At 41.3% G+C, this 19,921-nt stretch overlaps 2 protein-coding genes across 10 annotated transcripts; both read right to left on the bottom strand.

The window, feature by feature from the left end:
- On the bottom strand, nucleotides 1–9,246 carry ppp1r42 (protein phosphatase 1, regulatory subunit 42). Of its 9 annotated transcripts, XM_010885877.3 has the most exons (11): nucleotides 9,167–9,246; nucleotides 8,648–8,731; nucleotides 8,264–8,310; nucleotides 5,902–6,094; nucleotides 5,613–5,779; nucleotides 5,328–5,466; nucleotides 4,677–4,793; nucleotides 1,782–1,899; nucleotides 1,482–1,613; nucleotides 1,114–1,252; nucleotides 1–526 (listed from the first exon to the last, which is right to left on the bottom strand). In XM_010885877.3, exons 4-11 carry the CDS (start codon nucleotides 6,028–6,030, stop codon nucleotides 457–459), a joined length of 1,011 nt encoding a protein of 336 aa, XP_010884179.2. In that variant the 5' UTR covers nucleotides 6,031–6,094; nucleotides 8,264–8,310; nucleotides 8,648–8,731; nucleotides 9,167–9,246; the 3' UTR covers nucleotides 1–456. The 9 variants fall into 9 exon arrangements, with proteins under 9 accessions (XP_010884179.2, XP_019897219.2, XP_010884176.2 ...); XM_020041660.2 differs by lacking the exon at nucleotides 8,264–8,310 and having other exon boundaries at nucleotides 8,648–8,905; XM_010885874.3 differs by lacking the exon at nucleotides 8,264–8,310.
- A 3,516-nt stretch (nucleotides 9,247–12,762) lies between these two features.
- On the bottom strand, nucleotides 12,763–19,523 carry cops5 (COP9 signalosome subunit 5). The gene is made up of 8 exons (XM_010885873.4): nucleotides 19,206–19,523; nucleotides 18,736–18,970; nucleotides 18,417–18,545; nucleotides 17,879–17,944; nucleotides 17,467–17,552; nucleotides 17,123–17,234; nucleotides 15,629–15,777; nucleotides 12,763–13,005 (listed from the first exon to the last, which is right to left on the bottom strand). Exons 1-8 carry the CDS (start codon nucleotides 19,340–19,342, stop codon nucleotides 12,915–12,917), a joined length of 1,005 nt encoding a protein of 334 aa, XP_010884175.1. The 5' UTR covers nucleotides 19,343–19,523; the 3' UTR covers nucleotides 12,763–12,914.
- Between the last annotated feature and the right edge of the window lie 398 nt (nucleotides 19,524–19,921).

Below are 19,921 nucleotides of genomic sequence, written 5' to 3'. Positions count from 1 at the left end.
TTCAATCTTGCACTGTAAAACCTTACAACATAAAATCCAGGTATCTTAAAAGTCTTATCAAGATAGCTCAGGTACACACAAACATCAAAATAGAAACAACAAAAATATTTAACAAAAATATTTGAAAGCTAAAAATAAATGTCACCGCAAGACTTAATATCTGACTACACTTTCAGAGAGTCAAATCAGTTCAACAGCCAAAAAGTGTATTTCTATATTCTAACCTTAAAGTGGTTCTACTGCAGATCATCTGTCCTGGCAGAACCACACTAGTCTTTCCTACTGAGCCACGGTCTGCTCATGATGTGTGGTGACAGAAGTGGCAGTCTGTAATGGTTAGGTTCGGGGCTGACAGGGTCGTAGGAGTGTGTGTTGGTGGAGCTGTTAGAGTGTCACTGGTGTGTTTGGGTGTGTGTGTGTGTGCGTGCGTGTGTGTGTGTTGGTGGAGCTGGGGTGTCAAACGTTAGCAGAGTCGTCCACATCTCTAAGCAGGCCTGTGCTAACAGCCATCTTCACGTTCCGTGGCCTTGGAGAACAGAAAGGTGATCATCAGACTCTTTATATTCATGCGGACATGCCATGAAAAAGCAGAAAACAGTATTAAATATTCCAGCAAAAGCTTTTTATTAATTCATATTGTACTGTTAGTCAATGTAAACCCGACAGCAGGAAGGAAAACTGTTTATTGTTTTCTGTTTACACGAGAAAAGGGAGTATTGGGCAAATAGCCCCAAGTATTTATAAGAAAAAGAAAGGATTTCTTTTGTCTGAATCAAAGAAGAAATACATCAGTTATCATGGGTGGGTAGAGCAACTGTTTTGTAAATCTGTCAAATTCAAAAGTCAAAAAACACTGAAAGATATAAAGCTGTTTGTGTAAAGTACATGGATGAATCATTAAACTGTAATAATACATTGTGAGAGACTATTTTGTTAATTTTGTTGGTGATCTGAAGCCGTTGCTGAGGCTTGCATACCTTTCCACATTTCCTGTTGTACGTCCCCCCATCTCTTAATATGCAATGTCCAGCATATCTTCGGCTTGTTTATCTCTCTACTAGTGTGTGGATACAATGTCTCTGTGGATGACAGAAACATAGATTGTCACGGTACCTCATTCTTCTGCGGTCTAGTAGCGGGTGCTCTGAGCAGACCTCCCCATTGGATCGCCAACCCTCCAGAGGCTTCTTCTGGTCCAGGAAGTTGGCGTGGTCATCGTTGTATGAAGGATGGGGAGCCATGTTTAAGTCTGCTGGAACATAAACCAAGCCAGATACACACACACACACACACAGATCCCGTTTTAAAATCCTGTCACACTGGACTCAGTAGGACCAACACAGGGATGTAGCAGACCGTGCAGCAGAGTTGTGAGGCTGCAACATGGGACATGCATGCAAGTATCTATGAAATAAATATGCGTCAGACTGTTGTTGTACATGTCTGTATTAGCAGAATGATGTAACAGTATATTATCTAACCAGTAAAGGGATAGGTGAACGGCCCGCTCATGATTCTTTCATCCTTCAGTTTCTTCTTTGCCTCTCTTGAAGCTTTCCAGTTAATCAGGAACTGCCTGGACAACTCTGTGATTTCCTTCCCGTCGAGTTCGTCTAGAAAAACAGTAGCATCATTGTCTACATTTATAGTAAGTTTGTGTTGCAGACCTGATGTAGAGGACGTTCCATGTAAAACGTTTAACTATTATCATGTTAAACGTTTAATACATGAGTACTAAAATAATAATGGCATTAGATGGAGGTGAGCTGCCATTTCCTCACCCAGTCCCAGGCACACAGTGATCAGATTGTCTCTGTACTTGGGTTTGCAGCAGACAGGATTTCCACTCAAATCCATTCGACGCAGTTGCGGCCATTGGCTTAACACCTCCTCCAACTCCTGAAAACATACAAGAGAAAGAATGTTAAACGTACATTGACCATACTGTACTATGTAAAGGGGTCACACACTATACCTTGGCTCTGTACATGATGACATAGTGCAACAGAAGTGGCACTTCATTCTTTCACGAGGTGCTAATGGAACACTATGTAGTATGCGTTCAGAATCCGGTCGGTACTTTTGACACCATGTCAGAATAAATCAAAATACTGTAGGGTAATCAATCTCCCCATCTCCAATGACAACATTATATTGTCAACAAAAACAACAACACGCACTCAGTCCAAAAGTAGCTTTGCCCAGAGTCTGAGGGAAACACTATAAACAACACATCACCTTGTTTTAATAAACACTGTCGCTTGGTGTCGTGTGACTAAAAAGTTTTCCCTATAGGGTGGCTTCCACGGGCTCCTCCAGCGTGTTCCCAGCTCTCCATGTTTACCTAAAGGCACATTAATCCAAGCCTGGAAATATGAATACTCTCTGGACACGCTCTGATTGTTCATTGCCTTCCTGTCTCGGCCAAAGCGCTTCCACTTTTCCAGTCCGCGCCGCAATCAGTTCAGAGGGGTCCCCTCAGCGGCGGTGCGCTCCCAGGCTTTGATAAATGATCGTGTCAGAGCCGTCACTCACAAGGGCCTTAGCGAGGAGCGGCCCAGTGCCAAATTGCCCCCCGCGCGGGGGCGAGTAGACCGGAGCAGACTGGGCTGGATGAGCAGTGTGTTTGGCCGGGCCGCTGGACCCCAGCTTCTCACTGGACTTAATGATGGGCTAGTTATGAACCTGTATTTGATCAGTGATTCGATTCCGCCGTCCTCTCTTGTCCTCTCGGCCCTGCGCTGCACTAGCGGCTTCGGTATATACCAGCCCATTTGTCAACCGGCTGACTGCCTGTCATAATCTATTTTAAAAATCCATTGTGCTTGCTCTAAATTGTGACCACACTGGGTTTGAAGGAGGGATTGAACCTTCAGGGTGCTGTCTTTGCAGGATCAATAGTGGCAGCAGGGTTGTATAAATTAAAGGAGATATCCACTAAATATGAGAACATGAGAGCTCCTTCTTGACACATGTACAGCAATTACCTGCACATGGCTGCTCGCTCAGTGGAGTATCATTTAGGTTGAGTAGTGTCGATATTACGATGCTAAATGGCGTGTTTTCAATGCTGAGTCGAATTTATGTTTTGGATGAAGAGACAGACTTAAAACAATTCAACCATCCAGCGTCTAAATCCATAGAGGCAGAAAGGCTTCCCCTCAGCAGTAGGGTCTCGCAAACGCATGGCAGGTCGTTTTTCAAGGTCAACACAGCAGGCAGAAACCATATCTCTGCTTCAAATGAATCTACCGGCCAGATCAGTGGTAATGCTACGGAGGAGGAGGTATCAAATGATGGACTCACAGGGAAATAGGAAAAATCTGCCTCCTAAGGAAGGAGAGAAACTTGCACTTGTTTAAAGCTGTCAGCGAGGGATGTCCCAGGGGACTATGCCGCTGATTTGTTGAATAATTCTGACCCTGTGCAAGTCGCCAAGACTGGGAACCTCTGGCAGGATTTGGAGCATTTAGTTCTTTAGCACCCTGCTCTCCACATCATTTCACGCACCGCTTACAAAGAGCAGCACTGCTGGGTCGACCTGATCAGCTTGCAGTGAGCTTGTTGATTTAAATATGTGGGGTCTTTTTTGAATCGTGCTGTTCAGCTCACAGTCTTCGCTTTAGCCATGCTAAAAAACAAGAAACCGGACAAGCCTAGTTCAGCCAGCCCGCGATAAAGGGTTGCCCTCTCGAGATTCAAACCCAGGTCGCCCATGTGAAAGGCTGTGTCGTTAACCACTACACCACAGAGCCATCATTTGACGGCTGTCAGTCCTCTTGTGTTTATTTTGAACAAATCCTCTTTTGTCACTGGCCGTTTTAACAGTTAATTGGCCATTCGACATTGAAACAGTTTGTATTGAGCAATGGCTAGCAAGTCTGCCAACGCCATTTTCTTTCATGGCATAACAACTAACTTTTTCATAAAGTGAAAAGACGAGAGAATCGTGGAATCCACCAGAAATAATTAATAAATGACATTGCCCTCAATAGATTCAAACTTAGGTCTTCCACATGAGAAGCACTGTCCTTAACTACTACGCCACGACATTACATGTTCCCACAGTCATTTCTTATTAAGTTTTCCTCTACCGCAAATAGCATCTATGAACTGTATTGCTTTTGCCACTGGCCGTTTTAACAGCTTATTAGCCAGTAATAGGCTTACTAGTATCTACTCACATCCTAGGAATAATCATAAGAATTGAGCAAGAAGACTGAAGATTAACTTTTCCATGCCAGAAACAGTCGCAATATAACTGTATACAGTTTAAGTTGAGGCTGTATACGTAACTACTGTAGGATGTAGGCAGCAAATGTGTTTGTCTATCCTGACCCAAAACGCATGCAAGGATGCATACTAAACTGCCAACAAAGTTTTCGTCTATATGGAACAATTCATAATACATACTTGGCTTCGCCTGCGAGGAGATACGAACTCGGGACCTATAGTTTGCAGTTCCGCTTCTCTAACCACTACACTATTTAACAAAGAATAGTCAGGCAGTCGGTCAGTCAGTCAGTCAGTCAGAAAGTCAGTAAGTCAGTAAGTAAGTAAGAGACATTCGCTTTTCTTGGCTGGCTCTGCTTACGCGGTCCGGCAAAAAAGAAGAGAAAGCGATGACTGGTATTATCAGTAGCACTGTTTCATGAGGAAACTTTAGAAGCTCATACCTGCATGTCCTGTAGTTGGTTTTCTGCAGCAAAGAAATGTGTAAGTTTCTTTAGAACGGCAAGGTCTCTGATTTCATCTATGTTGTTCTTGTTGATATTTAAGACAGTCAAACATTCCTGCAAAGACAATATAATGTACTTTGTGAATGCAATGTTGAAACCTTTGACTAATGACTTAACATTTTGTATATAAAACAGTTTAATAAAATGAGTTGGTTCTATTATAGTTGTATAAAATACTGCTGTTCACATTTGATATTTGCTGTTCATATATCTTAGTTTCAGTTCCTTTAACTGGAGGCATTGATAAAAAACTGGAGTATTTGCACGGCAATTTCTTTAATTATCAAAATAAACAAGAGTGAGAGATTTGCTGCTCGTTTACCTGTGGGCCTGAGAAGCAAACAGCTCTGGTCGATCTGTCAGACCAGGAACTGCCACAGAGCTCTCATTGACATCATCAAAACCAGCACAACATTGCTTTCACAGTGATGGTTGCTCATAGGTAGAAATGATAAGTCCACTGATACAGAGCAAGCAAAGATCAATGGTTGAATCTTGGCCAACTAGTTCCCTCACGCCAGTTATCAATTGTGGGTTGTGTTACCATAGCATATGGCTGGTGAGGTATTTGGTGTTTTTGGGTCTTACAGCAAGGCAGAGGAGAGTCCTGGGGTCAAAGAGCAGCTTCTCTCCGCAGGGTAGTCTTTGGCCTTCCAAGTGGAGCTCCTCCAGCTCTACCAGCTCCTCTAACCCCTCCAACACAGTGATGCTGTTTCCCCCAAGGTAACTGATGCAACACACACGTACACACGCACACCCACATATATACACACACACACACCACTTAAAGATGCACTCTGGTCATGTTCATTCACCCGTTACACAGACGGCACACATTTAACCTGGAAACACGGTGGAACAACTCCTCCTCACAGTTTAGAGAGCTTCTTCAGGCCAGAGAGGTTCTCTATGTGACTGATGTTATTGTTCTGCATGTACAGATGGGAGAGGTTGGAGGCAAAGCCCAGGTTGCAGATCCGGGTGATGTTGTTGTCATACAAGTAGAGGACGGTGAGGTTTTGACACATGGAGAGATCGTCCTGCGACACAAAAGTACACACACAGGGAGAGAAAACATGGCTAGAATTTAAAGATGAAACAAACCTACATACCCAGCCAAAAACTTTGGTGAATGCAGTATGTTTTGGAATTTTATACTGACAATTTCTTCTATGTTTTTATTGGAGAAGTTCAGGTGAGTGAGTTTCTTGAGATATTGTGGGAAGGAGCTTCTCCTGTGTTTGAAATGGTTGCAGGATTTGGCAATCAGATCCGTGGTGAGGCGGACCATGATGGCACGTCAGAGTGGAGCCTTTTCAGCTTCAGCCATGCGTTCACACAACCACCAGAAAGGACTGAAAAAGGGAAGCATATAAGCAAGCAGTGAAGAGTACTGTCAAAAAAGAATTTTGCTGTTCAGTAAAAGAAAATGTGGGTTAGTTTTCTTAATAACGGATGTCATTTCAATTTTGTATCCATAAAAATACTTTAAAACTAAGGAGAAAAAAATATATATATATTTTTTTTAATGTAAGTCCTTTATACTGCATTTATCTATATTGTAAAAGCTACTGCGGAAATCAAAAAAAGCATGTCCCACTGGTGATGAAAGTGGTGTAGGACATGTTTTGGGGATTTAGAGAATGTCATATATTGTATAGGGAGTAGTGTATAAACATTTGAGTATTATGAATGTAAGACTTCTCATTTTGCTAATTTTCCTATTTTCACAATCCTCACCCTATATTAATGCAATGAGAAAGGCTTTTAAATACCTATTTCTTTCCTAGTATACTGTCTCAAATATTCTGGCCAAAATGATTCATCATGTCACTTTAGTAAATGCTTATTACATCAATTATCACTAAAATAACATTTTCCACAGGAAACCGTCAATTCTGGTTCTCATTTTGAAAAACATATTTTGGACTGACTAGTAAACCCGCCTCTCTTTTTCTAGCTTCTAACCGTTCACAGCCATAATTTAAAATCTTATGTGGGGACACCTTGCAGAGGTGCTCCAGTCTTATGTCAACTAAGGGGTGTACGCCCTTCTGAACAAGCTGGGTGGTGTGGCCGCAGGCCTCCCTATAAAAGCCCATAGAGCGCTGGGAGTTGGAACAGGTATAGCAAGCAAGTTAAGAAGGCTGGCGGAGTGATTGCTGCGCATACACAGCAGCAGCCGGGGGAAACTGAGCCAAGCTGAGGCACATCTGTGCTCAGCGGAGTGCCACACACACACAACCAGGAAGACGCTGTCTTTTACCAAGACTCCGGCCGGCCAGCTTTAAAATCTAGCTGAATGTGTCGCTGGACCTTCTTACAAACGACATGCTTGGAGGGTTTGAATCTAATTGAGACAATCTCCAAACAGCAACATTGTACTAGCCTCTGCATGGGGTGAGCTGTGAACGATTCCTTTAAGCAGAGTCATTTTTCAACTGACAGATAGGCCATATAACCAATGAGACTTATCTCAGCCTGTGGAACAAAATACAACTTTCCCACCTCCGAAATGAATATGATTGATCATTCCCCTACCAACAACTTTCCCCTAAATGCAGTGGGGCAAAGGTTGAAATTGGGAAAAGACTTACTCTTCAAAGGTCTGATGACCTTATATTTTACCATCTCCTTAAAGAACATTTAAATTTACCAGAAATATGTCATTGGTGCTTACATCATGTCAATAATGCTACTGGTGGCACAAATGTATCATCAAAGTACACATTATTGTAAGAAATAAAGCAACTATATACGCTGATTTACAGCACATGTATGAAATCCCCTGGGGTCAATGGTACCAGCAACATTAGCCTGTACATCAATCACACCATTTGTCTTCTAGGTCGGTTAAAGTGTGAAGGCCTTGACACACGTGAATTAATTCCTGATTGAGTGAGCAGGGTAAAAAAGTAAGAGAATGGCTAGACAGGGCGTGTTTCAGGGAACACACGTCCCGATGTTTGACTCGCCAGTCCAAAGCCTGTTGCAAGTAGGGAAATATAAGGAAGGGGTTTGCTCAGAAAGAAGTTCCCACCTCCCTACTCTCTCCTCTTTCCTCTTGAAAACTTCTAAGGTTATTGAAATTGAGGCAAGGCAGACACAATATGTGCTTATATAAAAAGACATGGTGCTTCCCCTGCCTTCGTCACTCATGTGTTAAAAAGCAAATTAGGTTTACAGAAGTCGATGTGTACATATATTGCAAGTATATGGTTAGAACATTTTTAGAAGTAAAAAATATCACCAGAATTCAAAATGACACAGATTCTATATAACCAAGTAAAAAATCTGTAATTTAAATATCTAGTATTTCAGAATATAATTGAAGTGCAATATAACTAGAACTAAATTGAACTGTATGTGCATTAAAATAATAAGATAAATTAATTAGTAAGTCAGAACACCATGACAAAAGAATCAGGCTAGCTGACCATTATTATAACTTCACTCCACAAAGAAAGGGTGTTAGAGAGAAATTGTTGATGCATCACAATCCCCAGAAAACCTAGTGGCCTAACCTGAAAGCAGCTCGTCAGGACGCGGTGGAGAGATGTAGCACCTTGTCCTATAGAAATGCACAATTATCAAAACACAGAGGTGGTGTAAGCCTAGATGAAACACAGACCTTGTTTGAGTTGGATCTAAAAAATCCCCTATGGAAGAGATTAATGATGTAATTATGCAAAGAGACACTTTCAAGTTTTCCTGCTAGGTTGTATGTGGATTATCACTCGTACTATTTCAGTCAATAGGGGTGAAATGTAGGATGACTACATTTGCAGTATCTATTCCCCAAGCAAGCTGAACATCCCAGGATGGTTGTTTATTAGTTCGACCCTGAGACCAGATCTTAATGTGAATTTCTCTTTCAATGAAGACATCAAGAAGCTATAGATGCTCACCATTCAAAATCCCCTGGCTGTCATGGGCAAGACGTCATTCCTTTTCCACTTCTGTGCAGTTACTGGGGTATGGACACACTTCTGCTGTGAGAAAAACAAACACACACACACACACAGATGAGAGTGTGACAGCAGGTCTTTTCTACCCTTGATCTCATGGTACTGAGGGAGGCCGAGTTGACACGAAGAGTCTCGGTCTGATCGATTGAGATGAGATCTCCACTGGGGGCATCACCAAGATCAGCTGAGCCCTAGGGACTGGACGCATAGCAGTTAATCATGTTCGAAACTGACATGCACTAGAAATAGACAGAAAGCCAAATTCACTCAATTTCTCAAACAAATATCCTTGCTAGTACAGGCTAACCTATTAACGCAAATAAGACCACTTTCTTGGGCCACGAACTCCTAACATTAAGCTAATAATGCAGACTTGCTAACATTGCACACAAAGCTGCCAGCGCTAATCAGTAAAATATATTTTTTATACTTTCGCAAAATAAAAACAAACCTACCTACCTCTGTAGTATAATTTCATATGAAAATACACTAAATATGCGGAGTAAGGTGCACGTTCACACTCGTTTGTTGATTTCCGGGGCGAGAATGGTTGCCATGGGGATAACACGCAAAGCTGGGCAAAATGCACATTCACATCCGTTACTTATCTGGTGGAGTCATCCTTTACTATGCAATACACAAACACACACACCGGCGCGAACAAATACACTGGACACTTTATTATGTACTCCCCCGCCACTAAACTAGGTGCGAGAGATTTGTTGGTCAGGAGGTTCATTTGAATGAAGAAGACGCGTTATCGTAAAGCGAATTCATCTTGTGCTATGACTTTGCCAGACCTGGTGGTTGCTGCATCTCAGAAACAGCTGACCTGGGATTTTTAGGCACTACATTCTCTCGGGTTTAGAGATTGGAATGGTGTGATAAACAATAACCATCCGGTGAGCAGTAGTTCTGTGGGGGGAAAAAACTGTTGTTGATGAGAGAGGTCAGAAAAGAATAGCCAAACTCGTTCAAGCTGACACAAAGGCCACAAATACTCAAATTACCGCTTTTTAGAACAGTGGTGTGCAGAACGGCAACTTTGAACGCACGAGTCAAACCTTAAAGCAGATGGGAGCTAAAGGGGGTCCGACGCTTTTCTAGATAGCTGCACCTCATTGTGGCTGGTGAGTGTATAATGTTAATGCTACTGAAATGTTTTTTCCCTCTATGATGCATTGGAATAGTATATCACTGAATGATATTCTAACATCTATGAACTTGTCAAGTTTTAGTTATCTGACTAAGGTTGTGATGCACTTGGCAGTCAGAAAAAAATGAATAGATTTTCTGGTCATTACTTAATTAGTTACAATTAATGATTGTATTATTTCATTTAATCATTGTATTATTGTTACGTTTAAATACAACACAAAATACTTTAACATAACAGCTTACAAAAATGATCTAATAATGTTATTAATCAGACAGTTATTTTCCCCAAAACTTCAGGATGTGAATTAATTTCAGTACTATTAATTCCAGTAGTATTTCAAGTACTTTTCTGTAGACCCAAAAGTAACTGGATCTAGAACAAACATAAGAATTCACAAAGGAAGTGGTAGATGAATTACATGGCTGTGGCAGAAATTAATTGGCTGTTCAGTGCATTGGATTATTGCTTCAGTCAGCATTCAGGTAAGAAAACAAAACATTTCCTTTAGATTGTTCATTTCTTTGGCAAACCATAATGCAATGTAATGAAAGCATACCTTATTTAATCAATTGTTAAATTATTACAATACACCTTTTCTAAATGTATGTAAAATCACAATGAGTTTGTCATTTGTATACAGATGTTAGAAATGTGCATGATTATGTTTGCTTTTCACGTTTTATTTCTCTTTCCCATCCACAGTTAAAAAGAAAAATAGGCTATTGGGTAAATATAGAGAAAGCCAGAATAAAAACAAACTCCATACCTGTCAGCACTATTAGTTTCTTTTGAAATAGTCTGAAAACTATTCAATTTAAACACCATAAATCATGTGGTCCTTTATGGACCATTCTAATGATAGGCTACTTGTGTGGTATTGCAGATCACGGAAATATAAACACCATTGCCTTACCAGTGGCCAAATACCCATGATCCAGGATTGCTTTCAATGAGGTCAAAGGTTAAATAAAGATCAAAGGGTGTGGAAAGTCTCAGACAGACTATTGCCACACAGACTTGTACATGACGTAACCCGACACCATGTTTATCGGTTTCCCCAACTTTCAGGGCTGAGCGCGGTCCCACCTCAACCCCATCTCTCCAGCCAAGATCACGTTGCGCCCGATAATAATTCGGCCCAGTCCTTATTGTAACGCACTGGGGGCAGGCCGGGGGTCACGGTTCGATTGGCTCGGCGAGACTCAGCGGTGACCCGTGTGTTGTTATATAATGTCAGGGCCTGGGCTTCCTGCAGCTCATTGAGTGACTTGCCTCCACTTATGCATTCAGAGCCCTTGGCAGGGAGGAAATGTAGCACTATGGGTCCCTCTTTCCCCCCACATAGCTTCCCTCTGGGGGCAATGACTGAGTTCCAACCCCCTTCACTACACTACACTAGACCATGCCGGCTGAAGCATATTCTGACATCCAAAGTAAACACAATATCCTTGGACGTTTGCGGGTGTAATTAGTGTGCCTTGCCATAAATAGCTGTTCATAAGTCTTATCGATTCTTTGTCCTCAGAGCTACGGTTGAGGTTAGAGTGGATTACTCCCGTTTTCAGTATTCCAATATATTTTCGAGGAACTCACCGGATGAGGTGAAATTCCGCAGTTTTCTAGACTTTTTGGATATTAGAAAACAGATGCCTAATTAAAATGTTAATTCAGTAAATGATAATACTGTTGAATGTTTAGCTGTCAGTTGGCCTTCATTACAATTCACATTTCCTTGTTTCCAAGCTTAGTGAGCCATATAAAATGTTCATCTGGTGATAATCATAGTTACATATAGACACGAGGTCCAATACAATTAATGTATAAACCTCGCATTACGCAAAAGCATTACCAAGAAAGCACATTCCACAATGGAATTTAGCTTTAACAGTTACAGTTCTGTAATGCACTTATGTTAGGCAAAAACCACTAGCTGCAGGGCATTCAATAGACCATGAAGGAAACCCAATGGTTCACTGTTGTAAACTCAAAAATTGTATTAAACATAATTCAATAAGTTTACTTTAAGTTTACTAAATCACCTCAATAGGATACACACTTCACCCATTATAATAACGACAAAAGAATGTAAAAAATTAAATCATTACAATAATTGGTGCCAAAGCTCGTGTACAAGAGAAACAGCAGGCCGGTTCAAAACACCCCAGATGCGGGTCTACGCCCCAGCAATGCCGCATCAAAAATATACATTTCACCATTACAATACTGAGAAAAAAGAATTACGACGTGACACGGTGCCAGGGCTGCCGTCTGTAAGGAAAGGCAGACTCCGCGAGTGTCTGCCTCGATGAAGAGCAGACGGGTTGCTTGAATGGACTCCAGTGTGCGCGGCTCCCGTTTCTGTGCTGCATCATCGCCGCCTGACGACTCCGCAACCCTGAAGGATTGTGTACCACGGAGACAACCTGCGCTGAGGGCTGCTCCGCGGAGACGTCTCGACCATGCCAGCCGGTGTTTACGTTTGAGCCGACGCAGAGTCTTGAGTTTGTTGTTCCATTATGTAATGCTTTGACTGGCCAGCGTTGAGATGACTGGCTGACTGCTCCGTCGGTTTTGTTCTGGAGAAATATGTAACCATGGTCTTTGTTAAACTGTTGAGCTGTGCGGCATGGGTGCATGTGTGTATTGTAGTGCAGTGTGTATCATTTCATACTCTTGCCAGTCCAAAACAGCCCAGGGACATTAAAATGTCACAGCAAAATGTCATATATAGCCTAATGGAGGGTGCCCTTTAAAAGTCTGCAAGCATTCAAAGAAGAGGAAAAATAGATTAACTAAAGCTGGAAGTAATTCAGTTAAAACCCTGATATTGTTCACCTATATCAAAAAGTGTTCAATGAGATGTTACCTTACATCAAAGGAAGAAAATGAACTGACGTGTACACACCAGAAATATTTATTTATGAGCTTATGTGAACATAAGTTGAGCTCAAAACAAATAAACAGATCATCCTGAAAACCAGATATCTAAATGCTAAACATACACCGCTAGACACACGAGGGGAAAACTCTGCTTGGGCTGTTTCGTGCTTAGTTGGCAGACGTGTTGATTTGATTGAAGAGTTTATCTTTAATGACTTGAGACATCAGACCATGGATGGCCTCAATGGTTGTCTTGCAGCTAGAACGGCCAGTGAGAAAAAAAAAAAAAGAAGTTAGATTTGTGTCTGAAGGTGAAGTGCCACAAACGACATACATCAGTAGTCACGCCTGACAAATAATAAACAGATAGGTGTTGCACTCGGGAGAATCACTTGAGAAATCGCCACCATTGTATAAATAATCTGACCTGATTTGGCCCCCCTCACACGGGCAAGTCAGAATACCCTGGAGGGAGTCGTGTTGGGCTCAGCCTCATGATCCTGAAGGAACTCAGGTTTACTAGTGTTTTAATAATGAATCTTTCCTGCAGTGGCAGAAGACGTAGCTCACTTTCCTCAAAACCTCATACAAAAAGACAGAGGTTGCCGAGTACATTGTTTTACCTTGTGTCGACAGGACCGAATGAATTAAGTCATACCTCATTAGAATGATTCCACGATACTGACAACTGATCAGCTCCTAAAATTATTTGTTCAGAACTGTCTGCAAATATTTAGACTAATTTAAATGCAACTCTATATTAATGTTAAAAAACAATAAACCATGATTGCACAACATTACATTTATTCAGACCAAATATTAGACATGACCATCACAGAATATAAATAAGATTAAATAATACAGGCTTTAGGTATATGCTACACTGTAGTCTACATGCAATATAAATTAACTCATTTCAGTTTTATGTGAAAAAGCTTTTTGGTTGTTTGTAACAATTACAGATGCTGACTACAACTCCCCCACATTCTTGCATGTAATGCATTAAAAAAGATAGTTATGATGTAATAGACCACACTGGTACAATGTTAGTTATAACAAAAAGAAAATGTGATCTTTCAGCAAGGCGTGATCTTTGGGTGACTAACACACATTCTGTGAGAAATGGCAGTGAAATAAGCGCAAATAGTGATAGAATAACCATTATTCTTTGAGTCACGCAATGATCATGATATGTTCTCCTTCTACTGTGACTCTGGAGAGTACTAATATACATTAGGTCACAGATGAAAGAAACCATGATGAACTTTACAGGGAGGTTAAAGTTCACATGTATGAACTTGACTTTCCTTTCCATAAATGATTAGGAGTGTGGCACCATGACAAGTGATGTCGGGTGATATTGCTGTAATCCATTACAATCTCATCATGTAGCCCTATATAAAGTTGACAATGATATGGAAACAGATTTTCATTCGGTAAATGAAAAGGTACCCAATAAAACTCCCTCACCAACACTATGCACTGCTTTTCATCTCCACTACAGCTTTGATGGAAACACAGCATCGGGAGGAAAATGCCAATCAAATAGTGTAGTTTGTACTCTACTTTGCCATGACGTTGACACTGTGACAATTTCGATATTTGGGTAACATTTAGTTGACACTTTGACCTCATCCACTTCAAAACATATCTAGACGTTCGTTGAATTGCCAATGTTATAACTGCATTGTCAATTATATAAAAACCACAACAAAGTCCAAACAGGAATTCAATGTCAGATTTTTTTAAATTAATACTGCAACTTAATGCTTTATCAAGGCGTTTCATCTCAATGAACAACTACACTACATGGGTTCTTAGAGATGGCTATTATAAGTACATTGTGCAGGTGATCAACGCTGTTTGAGCGTCTGCACAGATAATTACAGTAACAGGGAAGATCTCAGACTTGAGTCCTTAGCGTACCATCTTGAACATGCATGCTTTCGACAATGACATGACAGACGTGAACAGAGTCAGTAGCCTTTATATAGCAATGGATGTTGCTCCACGGCATTTATGGTTGCATAAACACGGTTACATTTGGGGGATTTACTGAATTAATTCATTATGTTTGGTTGACAACTCAAGCAATGTTCCACATTTAAAAGAGATGTATCGAAAACTTTGGCAGATTTCAATGCGTCACATATTGAATTGTAATGCCAGGATTGCAGGCTTGATTCCCGAGGAGACCCACACATAAGAATGATCGACACTTGAGAGGCAAATAAAATCTCATATTTATTAAATGTTTACTAAAATAAAAGGAATTCTTAAGATCAAACAAGCGACCCTGCTAGGGTTTCATAATGAGTGCTTATAAACATGAGTGCTTATCTCATGCTCAGTCTGTATAACTGTGCATATTAAGCTGAGCCTTTTCTTTAGGAACAAATATTGTTCTTCATTTAAAGTTACAAAATAAATGTTTGCAATTTGAATTGTGCATATATATATACAGACAGTTTGATTTTAGCCTAATCACAAGTAGGTCTGCTGAATGTGAATGTTAGATTTAATGAATAATAGATTTTTCATCAGTTGTATATTTAACTTCTGTGGGGATTTACAGCACGTTAAACTATTTTATTGTTGTCAATAATATCTGCAGAAATCTAAAAAGTTACAGCAAATATGGCTTTATCAGCAATCCAATCCACTTAGCCAATTTTTCCACAAAGGAACAAAACAGAGAGATGAGATAGTATGTCAAAAACGAATTGACAGTGGTACATTTCAAAGATCCATGCTATTAATCAATCACTACATAACCTCCAGGCCTGGATTCCAAATCAATTACTACAAGTAAAAGCCCAATAACAAGATGTTAACAAGGTGGATAACAAAACAGTAGCCAAAGTGGAGGAGCGTTGCCGTACCTGTCTCGTGTAGCTTTAGCCAGTTTGTCCTCTGACTTCCTGTCGTGTGTGTCCAGGCCCAGCATGAAACTTCCTCTGCCCAGCTGGGCCTCAGATTGCTCCAGCTTTTCAGATAGGTCAAAAACCTGGCCAGTGGTGTATTCTGAATTCTGGAAACCCAAATGCACATGTTCGCATGGTAAACATCCTAAACCTAAATCCAGAATCCTAAACCAAACCCCAACCTGTAAGCCAAAAATAGCCTTTCAATAAGTGATGACAGGATAAAATGGCCCAAATTCTGGTCTTAAGTACAATGCACGAACACACAGCCACACACACACACACACACACACACACACACAGCCGCGCACACACACACACACACACACACACACACACACACAGCCGCGCACCCACCCACACACAGCCGCGCACACACACACACACACACACACAGCCGCGCACCCACCCACACACAGCCGCGCACCCACCCACACACAGCCGCGCACCCACCCACACACACACACACACACACAGCCGTGCACACACACACACAGCCGCGCACACACACACACACACACACACACACACACAGCCGCGCACACACACACACACAGCCGCGCACACACACACACACACACAGCCGCGCACACACACACACACACAGCCACGCACACACACACACACACACAGCCGCGCACACACACACACACACACAGCCGCGCACACACACACACACACACACACAGCCGCGCACACACACAAACCTTTACCAGGAAGAATGTTTGTGTACAATATCTCACCAACTATTTTCTTAAAGGTCATGCTATGACAATCAATTAAATACAAGACTGACAAATACATTTAAAGGTCTAAATTGCTTGTAAAGTCAAGGTGAAATGGGTTCGATGTAACAGTTTGCCAAAGGTGAGGCCGTAGACTCCATTGAGCAGGTAATTAAGAGACAATGACACAGGGCCCCAGACTATGCTGACAGTAAAGATACTGACAAAGACCTTCGCCGAAGGAGCAGCAGATTCCTGACAACTAGTCAATCCATCTTCATCCAGGGTGCCTAGAGTGCATTGTTTGGATAGTCGGCTGCCTTTAGAGACTGTTTAGCCAGGCTCGGGCAAAGCGACGACGGCATCCACAATGGAAATTCACTAGGGGCTTTCAATCTCTACAACGTCTCGGCGACAAGGGAGATGATCCGCGGTGAACCTCAGCCGTGTCTGTGTCACCACGTCTCCAAGGCGTGGATCCTTTGTTTAACGGTTGACACGGTGGCCTGGGTCTTATTAATTACCTCTGATTTGTTCAAGCTACTTATAATATTTTCCAGGACGGTTTTATGAATGACCTACTAGTAACAATCTAAATAAACGCAGGGGCTAATATGCAGGATCTACACGGCAATTACGTTGGCCACATTTGGGATAGAACTGTTACAAATATAATTCATTGCAGTAATTAAACATTGCTTGATTTGGAATTATATTCAGCACTTACCGTCAAAAGACTTGAAGAGCTCAGAGTATTCACCCAGTATTTATTCCAGAGGAGCTCCAGTAATTTTCGGTCAAGGGAAGACTTGAAATACGTAACTTCCAAGGCATAATACCTAAACAAACAAAATCCAACGGCACTCATTCAAAAAAACGCAAATTCACAAAAAAAAAAGTAAACTTCATTCATGAGGGCATTAATGAGTTATTAGCCTATTACAAGTGTGGAACAACGACTTGAACTCAGGTTATAAGACACACGTGTTTACCTAGGCAATTGGCAAGACACGATGCTCAAGATTGTGTTTGCCAAAAACATACGGAAATATGACCAAGCCGGAGACTCACTGTTTGCAGTGCACGCCAAAGTCTTCGATCTTGTTCAGGGGAATGGTCTGATACTCAGAAGGTCCCTCATCTGGAGGTTTGTAACCCTGAAAACAACACAGACATAATTTGACTCAGGATTACTGAAAAACACATACTATTACACAGTCTGATAGATAGACGGCTAACATATAATTAACCACAAAGAAACCCATTTTGCAAAGACAGTAGAACGTAATTAACACAAGACAGACGGTCAATCATAACAGTAGCGATTATAGATACAAGAAAACCCATGACCATAAATACGCAACACTACACTAATTAATATATCAAATGTGTTTAAAAGTCAGTGACAAACAATATGCCGCATTTGCAATAATTGTGTGCCTAACTTGTCTAAACAACGCAATAAATAAATGTTACTCCTCACCTTGGGGTATGTTCTGAAGGCGCCAAGATTGACTTTCCCTGCAGATATGGTACGAGTGGGGTCGATCTGGGAGGAAGAAAGATACAGTAGAACAGGAAAACACATTCAGAGGTCAGACAGTCTCTGGAGACCATCCCAACCCAGCCACCAGGAGTGATGTTTTTTTTTTCTTAACGGCTGCTGCCAGTGTAGTCAAAGTGCACACTTAATTATCCTATGCCCTTGGCACTTCAGCCCTGTGAAACCAATCAAGTGTAAATAGCATCTACTGTTACAAAAGACAAATATTTGCCCGAGCCCCCTAGTAGACCGCTGCCATACATCAACAATGACTACAGGGATGCCGAAACTTGATTGCAACCCTCTCAGTTACTCATGTGTGACACTGTACCCGCACATTCAAAACCAAAACCGCTGTAAAAAAGTTGAATAAAAGGCAAATGGAAATTTTAACATGGGTATTGGGGATGGGTGTAAATTAAACCACTGAACTACGGGATAAGGTTGGGACAGTCAGTTGATATTTCATTGTACTCACCACCACCGCCACAAAAGGCTCCTGAAACTGCTGATTGAGCATCTGGGTGCTGACATCAATACCTGACAACCAGCACCCGTAACCTGGGTGACTGTGGTACCACCCAATGGCGTTCTCCAGTCGACCAACCTGTCAGTTCGCAATGACAAAGGGCCAGTATCAAGTCAATGAAGACATCATTTCAACATGGTGGCCAATATGAAGCAATTGGGTTAAACAATGGAAACAGTCAGGATTTTTTTTTTTATCCATCCCTTTCTGCATAACTGAGGGCCAAAACATGCTAAAGGCCAGGCATTGTAGCAGTCTGTCACATTACCTGTTTGGCATTCTCAATGTAAGCAGCCATGTATTCATAAGCCGCAGCCTGCGCGTTGACCCGGGTCTCTGTGCCCTCCACCGGTAAGGCAAAGCTGTCCATGATGTTCATAGTCTCCCCATCCACTTTCCCCAGCATCAGTCCCATCACCTCGAGGTTCCCCCCAGACCTGGCGTGCATTACCATCTTCAGAAGTGCCAGCGCAGAGATCTTGCAGTACTTGAAGTAATGATGACTACGGGACATAAATCAAAATTACGAAAAGGAATTACGTGCACTTCGTTTCTGAAAGTTTGGCTAACGAGCTAGCACTAGCAGCTAACAAGCTACAGCAGCTTGCAATGCAGGGAAAATTCCCATTGTTACCAATGACGTGCTAGCGAGTTAGCAAGCTCGTTTTAGCTGGTCATGGTAAATAATTGTAAAGAAAAAAACACTGACAATCTATCACTTGTAAAATATATTCTTACTCCTTAGTCCATGGCTTTGCAGCAAGGATTTCCTGTTGTTGTTTTTTGTCATACTTATAGATTTCATCTATGCTCTGAACTTCCTGCATACTGTTTTGTAGCTCCCATGTTTTCTGTGCCATGCTACTCCCAGCCATGTTGACAAACTAGTAACACACTACCTCCCTAAATATAACGCAATACAAGAAAGAACAAGAAAGAGACAGCGTGTCAGCTATCAAACGTTGAATGCTTTTAAAATCTCAAATACGACCATAATACCAAAACCGGACCCTTCTGGCTCACCCACTCACACAGGGAGCCATGACACTGGACAGTACCAAGCTAGGAAGGTACGACTGGGTCAAAAACTTGTTTTACAGTTTTAAATAAAAGATTACCTAGTTTTAGTAGTTCAAAGTACATGAAAAATTATTTAAGAAATTCATGGTTCTCAAGAAATTAATTCATTATTTTATTATTAAACAACTCTTGAAAAACTTATAAACGTAATGGTTTAGTCCAAACAACACAGCTGACGTGATATAAATTGAAATATTGACATCTACTGGGGAGTGTGGGAAATGCAGCTTTTCACTTTTTATATTTTATTTTAAAAAAAACGAATTATTACATTTAATTTAGTATTTAAAGACTAATAATTTGTGGCTAAAGCTGAGAAACACATTTGTTTATTCTTAATTTATTAACAATTTATTTGTTGTTAGTTTGTCCAA

The sequence above is a fragment of the Esox lucius genome, chromosome 21 (genome assembly GCF_011004845.1).
Source record: "Esox lucius isolate fEsoLuc1 chromosome 21, fEsoLuc1.pri, whole genome shotgun sequence".
NCBI classification, from domain to species: domain Eukaryota; kingdom Metazoa; phylum Chordata; class Actinopteri; order Esociformes; family Esocidae; genus Esox; species Esox lucius.
The sequence above is the reverse complement of the archived record's forward strand: the minus strand, read 5'-3'. Positions and strand labels throughout refer to the sequence as shown.